This window comes from Eurytemora carolleeae, unplaced genomic scaffold (assembly GCF_000591075.1).
Source record: "Eurytemora carolleeae unplaced genomic scaffold, Eaff_2.0 scaffold981, whole genome shotgun sequence".
Taxonomy (NCBI): Eukaryota; Metazoa; Arthropoda; class Copepoda; order Calanoida; family Temoridae; genus Eurytemora; species Eurytemora carolleeae.
In genome coordinates, this window is record NW_019396869.1 from 74922 (window position 1) to 86000 (window position 11079).

Genomic DNA, 11079 nt, shown 5'->3' on the forward strand with positions numbered 1-11079 from the left:
GGGTGTAATAGGCTAAAAAATCGATTTTTTTTTCAAAATTTTAAATTTTTTTCCACTTTCAGCGCCAGGCCCTGCAGCTAGTTAATCATATTAAGGTTGGAAGGGAACCTGGGTGAATCATAAAGGGCCCCTCTCTAAATGGAGGCTCACAATTAATATTAAGCTGACAGTTCCTTTAGATTTAATTCTCGGATTTCTTTCATAATGCCAAACGAACTCTACCTGTTGAGATAAAAATAGCGTATTATACGCCCTTTCATTTTACTTGAACAGTCCCTTTAAACAAAACAACAAAAGATGAATTTCTCGCGAGTTGAAGGTTGCGTGATTTTTAAAAAAGGTGAAATTATAAAGAGGTTTGGTGATTTTAATAGACGTTGTTAACCCTTAATGATTTCAATTATGAAATATTTACATACAATTTATAATGAGACAAGACAAAAAAGCTATGGAATAGGATGACAAAAATTTAGCAGTTTTATGCCGTATTTGATGTTGTTAAATTGCAAATAATGTTTGTCATTAGCTTAACAAATTATCTGCAATAAGAAAAATGAGTCTGTGTACAATTCACATTACCATGTATTTGAACCTTATTTTGTAAGGGTGTCTAAAAAAAACGGGGAATTAGGGTCTACAGATTCCTTTGGAATCGGATTTTCAAGATTGAGACCATTTTTAAAAACTACGTACAAATTTCGATATAATAAACCCAATTTTATAGGCTTGTAGATTTAAATTTAACAATTTTATATGGCTCCTAAAGTTTCCAACTTGAATGAGTAATTTTGTAAAAATAAGAAAATCAATTTTGTATAAGGGTCTAAACTGCACTTGCTTGTAATCGGATTTTCAAGATGGAGACCATTTTTAAAATCTACCTACAATTTCCGTTTCAATGAGTACAACTTTAAGCTTGGAGATCTGAAAATAACAATTTTACAGGCTCCTAAAGTTTCCAACTGGAGTGAGTAATTTGGTAAAAATAAGATAATCTCCGTTTGCACAATTTTATATATTCAATGTTAAGTTACAGTTTATTACAGTACAATTGTTATTTTTAGATCTACAAGCCAAAAATTGGGCTCATTGAATCGGAAATTGTACGTAGATTTTAAAATTGGTCTCAATCTGGAAAATCCGAGTACAACCGAGTCTGTTCACCCTTTTCCCCCGTTTTTAGACACACTGTATATGTATTACAAGCTGAAGTTTCATCATGAGTTTCATCAAAAAAGTTCAGCCAATTCGGTCCAGCCGTCTAGTTCAGCCAATTCGGTCCAGCCCTCTGGCCAGCGCCAGCTATAACTAACATTCATACAAATATATAAATATATGAGCGAAGAACTTTATTATATTGAGATATATTTTCAATTTAGTGTGGAGCCCATGCTAAGTCAAAAAGCTTTGATTTTTTAAATTATCTCCTTAAAAAATGTAAAGTAACAGACCGGATCGGTAGGATGGTTGAGCTGAGAGTAAAGTAATATAGAGAAAACCTTGACATTCTTTTTTACCAATAAGTACAATGTAAAAGCGTAAACTTGTTTTTTTTTAAATCATGACAATTCGCTCACTATTTGCTTTATAACAATATCAAACGCACTTTTATATTGCTGTAATGTCGTCCTCCAGTTCATTGTTTTCAGGTTATCACTGTATTTTACTGCACTCTCAGTTCAATTGTATAAACTAGCCAGTCTCTCCCTTTGAATGTACTGTACTGCACTCTCAGTTCAACTGTATAGACTAGCCGGTCTCTCCCTTTAAATGATTATTCATCTCTCTCTAAGTCAAAAGTTTAAATTATTCAATTTAAAAGAAGATTTATTAATGTAAATACATATATTATATAGTTATAATACCACATATATTTGACCACCGAGATATTCACTAACCTTTAAATTCAAATGAAAGCAATTCAAATTTTGATTGTATTTGAGAAAATTTGTAGAAATTAAAACTGATTTATTTTAATTCCTTGCACCAGATGACAGTTTAAAAATAACATCGATTTAAAGCGAAAACTTAAGTAATTTTAATAAAAAGATGCACATCACGATTCAGAACTTTAATCCATGGATCAATAATGCGGGACAAATCTTTAGCGGAAATGCGCAAGTCAGCTTCTGGAGAAACCAGAGTTGAAAATAAACATTTTTCAAAGAGAGGATGAACGTATAATCAAAACAAGCTTGCAAGGGAACCGTTGATAATAGGAATCGCTGAAACTACGCATACAGTCTCTTTAAGTTTATTTTTCACTAAAACTATCACTGACGTTGCAGGAAGATGATAGAAAATATGGACGCCCGAATAATTTACAATTTCAAAACATCAATCTTTAGTACAGTGAGTCCCAGTAAATATTTTAATTTAGGGACCACCAAGAATGATTTGATTATTCATGAAATAGTGTGTCGACCTCAAAAAGAATAGAATATATATTAGAGTGAAATTTAGACAATCCCTCGGTATGAATTTTGTCAGTCCCTTTCAGCCTGAAAGGGAGTTCAAAGTGTACAAATCATGTAAATGTTCACAAATTATATGAAGTAGAGTACATTAATACAGTATGTTCACTAGACTATCCTAGGACTCAGGCAGTTAGTATTAAAGCCCGGTTTTAGGCATAAAGGGAGGGCTTTGGGTATGTAGGAAAAGTCAGAAAATTTCAACAGCATCAGACCAATACTTTTTAAGTTATGTAAAAAAAATCTAGAGGGGGGGGGTCAACTTGACACCCCCCCCCCAGCAGGAATAGGGTTAAAAGCAAAATTTTGGAAAATCTAATTTTGCTGCATGTTAGATAGTTAAGATTTTTTAGGATCACATCTTAAGAAGAAAACCTTGGTGATGTAAGAACGGACCTAAAAACGATGCTCTTTTTCTACAGTAAACTGGGAATTTGTATAATCATATTTCCTGCTTAGTTTTAATTAAATTATCCTGTTTATTGGGACACAATGAAAGTCGTCTTCCTATTCCAGAGTTTTCTGGTTCTCACTTTGCCTTCAAAAAAATATTGAAAACTTCAAATTTTGTCATGAATACTGGTCAATAATGAATTTACAACTTCTTTCATTTTCCCTTTTACACAAAGCAACGATGTATTTATGACGTACTTTGTCTGTACTTTGTCTGTACTTTTTCTGTACTTTGTCTGTGCTTTGTCTGTACTTTGTCTGTACTTTGTCTGTACTTTGTCTGTGCTTTGTCTGGCTTCGTTGTCCGACTCCGCACTCTATATTCTTTTGCCACTAGATGTCAACCCTAAGTATAGATGTCGCCACTTAATCCAATTTTACTTTCCATTTTTATTTCGCCGACAGAGGTCGTATTTTACCGTACTTAGAACGAACAGCCTCGGCTAAGTAAAGCAGCAAGTTATTACCAAACTTGTCGAAGACGACTTCCATTTTCCGCATTTTACATTCTTAAAATGTTTATATCTGAGAAGAAATAAGCACATATTAATTATGAACTTTACAGAGACAGCAGATTGTAGATATTTGAAATAAAATTATGTTAATAACTACTGATGAAAAATGTGGGTACATTTTTAGCGCTCCATTGTCAATGTTACATCGACTGTTGTCTCTTTTCTTCAACAATCTAAAATAAACATTTTTAATTTTGCATAGCACGTTTTTTCTGAATTCTTTTAAGCCTTATTTATCTCGACATATCTATATATAAATTTGGCTTGTCTGTCTATTTGTTTGAGTGTCTGTCTGTTTGTTTGTATTCAATAAACGTCAAAACGGCTGAACCGATCGGGCCCAAATTTTTGTGGGACATCACGTGACCACAGGGAAGGTTTATGAATGATAAAAATTTAAAAAATGTGTTTAAAGGTTTTAATTTTGTAAAAAAAATTTTAATTCTTGAAAATCCGCGATTTTTTTTTTAAAATCCGCAAAATTTGTTTCTTCTTTGTTTTAAAATGTAAACAAAAAGAACATGTTCACAATTTAAATAGAAGATGGTCGCGAAGCGCCCTAAAAGCCTAGTTTTTTAAAAAATCAGCTTACCCTTCATCCATGTTTTTACTATCATTTTGTAGAACTGGTAAGCCATCAAGTCTAAATAACAACTATACAGTTAAAACCCAGAACTTCGAAGACATCGAAAGAATTTATAAAATGTCGTCTTGAATAAATTTTTAGTAGTGATAGTTATCTAATTTTTGGTAAAAATTAATAAGCATTCATTAAATATGCAGGAACACTTTCAAAGAGCTCATTACAATTATTTAATTAAAAAATATATATATCTGCGGCATGCAAATATGAGTATGTTAAGAAAACGACATTTTTAAATTTTTTTTTAATGGCCCCGAAGTTCTGGGTTAAACTGTATAAAACTGTGGATGAGAGTTTTGTACTTTGCAATTGCATGATGCAACTGATATATTTTAAACAAATTTAGCTGCAAAATACAAAATCTTTGTTGACATTTTATAATTAAAAGAAAAAAGACGAAAAAAATTGTGATATTTTGATATTCTTTGTAGGACTTTTATACAGATGAAAATTTTAAGATAATGTTGAGAAAAAATAAAATAATGAAGAAAAAAATAATGTAATATGAATAATCCACGAAAATAAAAAAAAAATTTGATTTTCCATTAAAGTTAGGTTCATTCTATTAGTTTTTAAATTTAAATACTTTTCAGCAAATTTTCAAAACTTCAGTTTTCCTACCTGCAACAACTGGAGCAGTATGTTATCTTAGTTCTTCCTCCCATGGTCACACAAAATGGCCTGAAAACATAGAAAAAAATCTGAAAACTTGACTTTACCTTATGACGTGTGAAGTTATAAGTTTGTGACGAATTATGACTACTCAGAAACCATATTGTTAATTTCAAATAAACGATATTCATAAAAATGATTTCACAATTTTACCTTTTTCAGAAAATGTTCAGATACTTTTTCATAATTTGTTATTGTTTTAATGAAGCTATTTCCAATAATCATAATACGTCACTTCAAAAATAGAATATTAATCAGAATTTGCCATCGTAGTTTTCATTTATTTTGATATATTTTTTATTACATCTGATCTATTCTAAACAAAGTTTATTTGATATAGCGTACCACTAGCTAAAGATTTTACATTTTTTATTCCTGATATCTTTTGCCGTTAAGAGGTGATTACATTTTAATCATAAATATAAAATACAGTGAAACCCCTAATAACGAATACATCGAAAGAATTAATCAAATGTCGTATTCTTCACTTTCTGATAATGGAATGTTGCAGATATTTAGTTTTTTAATTAAATGATTATATGGAACTCTTTAAAACTGTTCCCGCATATTCATGGCTATCTATTTATTTTCGCAAATACTGAAATTTACGTAATATAGTATAAAACTCATTAAAAAATTGTCAAGACGACATTTGATAAATTCTTCCGATATATTCGTTATTAAGGGTTTCACTGTATAAAATTTTAGACTTGCTTGTATTTTTAATGAATTTGAATAAAGACCCGTTATTCATTGTTTGTTATATTGATGGGGCCAATTACCCTCTCTTAAGGCATAAAGGTTGGTGAAGGGCGAATAAAAATTACTTACAGTGATAACCAGAAAATTATGGAATAGGAAGTCGACAATTAAACTCAAGTTATGACTTTAAATGGTCCAATGAAAAAGAGGCCCAGTAAGTGTTAAGTGTAAACAGACCCATTTAACTGATTATACTAGTCTGAGTTATTTGCTTTGTTACAACATCAAAATAACTTTGTATAAGACTTATTTTGGTTCGCAGTGGTTTAAAGTTTTAGAACAGAAATTGTTCTCGTTATCGAAAAGGTTAAAGCCTTTTTAGATTTAATTTTGTCCCGAGCTTTAGCGAGGGACAAAATATAATCTAAAAATACGAGAACCTTCGAGATATAGAGAAAAAAGTCCAAAAACTTTATAGCACGTTGTGCCAAAATAATAGTAATATAGATAATTTTTTGAAACGTTTGTGTACTTGTCTTATTTCAGTGGCTATTTCTATAGATCCTATCAAATAAGCTTCAGCAGAAGTAAAAAAGTAAAGTTGAGAAAAGTAAAGTTGATGACGTTTAAAATCAATTTATAACTAAAAAAAAATTCCGAAGAGCATTAGATACAAACATTTCGTGCAGTGTAAACAGACCCATTTCACTCAACTCGTGATTTAATAAATGTCAAGCAAAATTATTTACTTTGAAACAACATCAAATATATAGAAGTATTGTTATAATGTCGTCTTCCTATTCCCATGGTTTCTGGTTATCACTGTAGACCTGCAGTCGGAGCTGCAGTTTCTCTCCAGGCTCCAGGTACTCTCTCCACCGGTATCCGCTGTTCTATATTCTATCCGTCGCACCTGAGAAGTATCATTCAAATTTTTAAACATAAAAATATCAAGTAAACACCAAAATAAAATCAGATCAGGCCCAATTTTGTAGCAGGACCTCACGAAATCCAAGGGTAGGTTATAGGCCGGTCAGATTAACAAAGTGTTGCTTCTAGAAAGCAATATCAGCATCATTTCTAAAATACTAGAATATATGAATTGTAATGTTTGTCGTCTAACGGCTAAAAATTTACCCCACAGCTCACCGGCAAAAAAATAGTCAAAGTTGGTTTAACCATGTTACCAACATATTTTTGGGGGGAATTCGCCAATTTAAACTTAAAATTCTACGAAATATTAAATTGTTTTTATTAACTGTACAAAGAAAAAGTCGTCGTAAGTAACATTAAAAAAGCTTAAATATAAGAGAAAAAAGAGCATACAAACAAAACTTACAAGTTAAACACGGGACTTAATTGAAATAGAAAACATCAACAAAAAGAAACAGCAGGGTTGGATTGGTTGACATGTACCTGACAGTAGGGTTGGATTGGTTGACATGTACCTGACAGTAGGGTTGGATTGGTTGACATGTACCTGACAGTAGAGTTGGATTGGTTGACATGTACCTGACAGTAGGGTTGGATTGGTTGACATGTACCTGACAGTAGGGTTGGTTTGGTTGACATGTACCTGACAGTAGGGTTGGGTTGGTTGACATGTACCTGACAGTAGGGTTGGATTGGTTGACATGTACCTGACAATAGGGTTGGATTGGTTGACATGTACCTGACAGTAGGGTTGGATTGGTTGACATGTACCTGACAATAGGGTTGGATTGGTTGACATGTACCTCACAGTATGGTTGGATTGTTTGACATGTACCTGACAATAGGGTTGGATTGGTTGACATGTACCTCATAGTATGGTTGGATTGGTTGACATGTACCTGACAATAGGGTTGGATTGGTTGACATGTACCTGACATTAGGGTTGGATTGGTTGACATGTACCTGACAGAAGGTTTGGATTGGTTGACATGTACCTGACAATAGGGTTGGATTGGTTGACATATACCTGACAGTAGGGTTGGATTGGTTGACAAGTACCTGACAATAGGGTTGGATTGGTTGACATGTACCTGACAGTAGGGTTCGTTCGGTTGACATCTACCTGACTGTTTGGTTGATGAGTTTTACATCTACCTGACAGTATTGTTGGTTAAGTTAACGTATATGGACAATATATGTTTCATGTCTTTTACTGTACAACAATTTTGTACAAAAATAAAAAAATTTTAAAAAGATTTCTCTGAAAAAATTAATAATGTTTATAATGACATTTTTAAAAATTGCTTACATTGTTCAAGAAGCAAAACTATAGTTTAGACAATATTAAATTCTTGAAAAAAAAATAGAAAAAAGTATTTAACAAGTTTTAAAGTTTAACAGTTTCAAAAGATATTCTATGAAATAAATAGATCTTGAGACTGATAATTAAACTGTTCAGGGGAAATTAGGTTTAATATGAAACTGAAACCTAAATTTGTTATTATATATCTACCGTACACCACAGAGTAGATCAAGGAGAATTGAATAGAAGGAGGGGGCGATAGGGTTTCCGTACACTTTGCTGTGACGTTTTTGGACTGCTGAAGAGCTAGTTTTTGCATAACAACAATAATAAAGATTGTAAACAATAAAACAAATGATAAACAGACATCTGAGCCCTTTTTCTCCATAGAACGTGGTCGTGTATTTCACGTACTTTGGGGGACGATATCTTGGCCGCTAGATGTCTCGTGTTAAATTCTTATCTGATAGATAGATATTTCTCCGTAGATTTGACGACCAAAATAGAAGACGTCTAGTTGTCGACCAATGTAGTTTACGCCATTTTTAGATTCACTTTACTTTGTTCTATTTTCATGTAAAATATAGTTAGTTGTTTTTTGACTTTCGTTTTTTTATTTAGCCGTCGCTAAAATATGAAGGTTGAATTTAGTTTTCCACAATGAAGCTTTTTCTTATAATGATTTACTGAATAATTTTGCAAGAAAATGAAAAAAACGTTGTCTGTCGTCTTCGAAATCTCATCCTGTGTGAGTGACCCAGCATGTTTGAACAACGAAAACTTGAAGATAGTCGAATTTTCGAACACTGAAAAAATTCGCGAACCATTTCTTAAGTAAAAAAAAGTTATAAGACGACATTCAATACTGTATGAAAAGAAATTTTGACGGGAGCGTGAAAATATTTCGGACATTGTTTCGATATCTCTATTAATCTTTGAGATTATTTTTCACAAATAGAAAGTTAGGCTAACGTAAAAATGTTTTAGATTGTTCTATAAAACCTTGTTAATTACTCTAAACGCTTTTTAGATTTTCTACAGTGAAACCTTTAATACCGAATACATCGGAAGAATTTATCAAACGTCGTCTTGAAAATTTTTCAATGAGTTTTATACTATATTACGTAAATTTCAGTATTTGCGAAAAAAATAAATAGCCATGAATGTGCGGGAACAGTTTTAAAGAACTCCATATAATCATTTAATTAAAAAACTAAATATCTGCAACATTCCATTATAAGAAAGTGAAGAATACGACATTTGATGAATTCTGTCGATGTATTCGTTATTAAGGGTTTCACTGTATAAACTTTAAAATTCTTCAATAAACTTTTTAGATTGTGCTAAAGTTGGAATGTAAACCGATTCTAACAGAATTTTCGGTAGTTTGCAAAATTGCAATGCTTTCGGCTCTTTGAAATGACCGAAAGCATTCCGAACTGACGCAAATTCTGTTGTGAATCAGATATACTCCTCATTTTGAAATTACGCCGACCAAAGCAAGAGGATTTTACTTGCGCGTAATTGTAACCCCTGTAATTTCCGAGCAATAGGAGAATAGTTGTGCGCAATTGCGCACAACGGAATTCAGATTGGAAAGCAACCCTTGACAAGAATTACTTGCTAGTTCTCCCTGAGGGAAGTATAGTGATATCTTCCACAGTGGTTCCATAATAATCCCCGGACATCTCAAGGTTGCTAACAGGTCCAACTGAGGGTTTTCTAAATTTAAAATAGAATTTTAGTTCGATTTTAAAGCAATTACGTAAATTTAATGTTTTTGTTTCACGGGCAGCCGAACTACATTTGAATTTCCGAGCCGGGTCAACCTTTTGTTTGTACTGTATCGCCCGGACATTGGGTAAATAAAGCTGACACTNTCACATTGTGAACAATAGGGTAACATTAACAATTTTTATAAGCAATTTTCTAACTTTAGGGAGGGCCTTATTTTAAATTGCAATACACATAAGGTTATATATGCTTTGTTTGGTGGTTTTAAATCTTAGGTTTAAATCAACTTATTCTAATACTGGTACAGTACATAACTAAATAGTTTGTCTTGAGTATACAATACATACATAGATCTTAGAGAGTAGAAAAAGGCTTGGTTTTGAGTTCACTCGAAAACGGTAAAAAAAACAGCTTTAAAGTCAAAACTAATCAAACTGTATACTGTAAACACTACAGTCGTAACCAGAAACCTGTAGAATATGAAGACGACATTGAAAGTACATTTGATGTTGTTACAAGGGAAATATCTTTACTTGAAAGTTTTTAAACATAGTGAAATGAGTTTGTTTACACACAGCAGAATTGCTCTGTCTTTATCTAAAGTCATAACGTGAGTCTAAAAGTCGACTTCCTATTCCAGAGTTTTCTGGTTATCACTGTAAGAAAGGTTGTAAAAAAAGATTTGTTTCTTGACCTCGGCTTACTAAACAGAGTCGATTAGTGGTTAATTGTCCCATTTCCCCGTCTACAGCAGTTTTTTTTTTCTTAAGTTGATTGTTATTACCTTGGTTCCCCAGCTATTATGTGTATTTGGGTGTATAGTAGAGGTAAAATTAAAAACCATTCTTTTCTTGGCATTTTACTTTTTATATTTACATTCATCTTCATCTCTTTACATTCACATCTTCATCTTGGCAATTAATTTGTTTCTGAAAAAAATATAAAATAAACTAATGAGCATGACTCATGAGAGAGAATTAAATGGAATCTATAAATCGTAAAAAAAGTTAAATTCTCTAATTCTTTATTTATATCTTCACACCAAGAAATTGAAATAGCAAAAAAAGATAAAAATTGTAAGGATTTGAAACCTTTTTGATTATTTTTAAAACTTATTGCATTTCACTTAAATTTAGAGTATTGGATTTGGACATTTTGTCTAAAGGAACTAATATTTTGTAAAAACAAAATTGATTCACAAAAACCCAGTTGAATTTCAACTCTAGAGTAAACCCGATAAACCTAGGGAAGAAAACAATTGATTAATCTAAATAATTCATGTCTTTTATGCTGTAACAAAGTAACTAATTTTTCTGTGTATAAAAGCTAAAATTATTTACAAACCATTGCTGTTCGTTGGACTATTTAAATTCATGACAGTCGTCTGTCGTGTATTTTTTTTTTATAGATTTGCATGTTACAATTGAACCAACAAATCTAGAATTCATATTATCATATATTAAGTATAGAAGTCAGCTGTTGTGTGTCCCTTAGAGATGAGATCAGCTGTTAAACAGTGGAGTCTCGGACCACAGAGTGTTTATTTAACGGAGGATAGAGGATGTATATAACGAAGACCCGAGGATATATATATATATATATATATTTGACAGATATAGATGGATGGACAATAAAATTACAAGTTATATA

At 32.0% G+C, this 11079-nt stretch overlaps 1 protein-coding gene across 1 annotated transcript; it reads right to left on the minus strand.

The window, feature by feature from the left end:
- Positions 1–2714: 2714 nt before the first annotated feature.
- On the minus strand, positions 2715–7494 carry LOC111709561 (uncharacterized). The gene is made up of 5 exons (XM_023483289.1): positions 7420–7494; positions 6290–6372; positions 4707–4766; positions 4035–4085; positions 2715–3615 (listed from the first exon to the last, which is right to left on the minus strand). The coding sequence occupies exons 1-5, from the start codon at positions 7477–7479 to the stop codon at positions 3474–3476; spliced, it is 396 nt and encodes a 131-aa protein (XP_023339057.1). The 5' UTR covers positions 7480–7494; the 3' UTR covers positions 2715–3473.
- Positions 7495–11079: the final 3585 nt, after the last annotated feature.

Excerpts from the sequence above, each read along its gene's own strand:
- LOC111709561 (XM_023483289.1), bottom strand. The coding sequence starts at position 7,479 with ATGTCAACCAATCCAACCCTATTGTCAGGTACTTGTCAACCAATCCAA. Across the intron at positions 4,767-6,289 it reads AACTGCAGCTCCGACTGCAG|GCCATTTTGTGTGACCATGG; the intron begins GTCTACAGTGAT and ends CTATGTTTTCAG. Across the intron at positions 4,086-4,706 it reads TACTGCTCCAGTTGTTGCAG|ACTTGATGGCTTACCAGTTC; the intron begins GTAGGAAAACTG and ends GTTGTTATTTAG.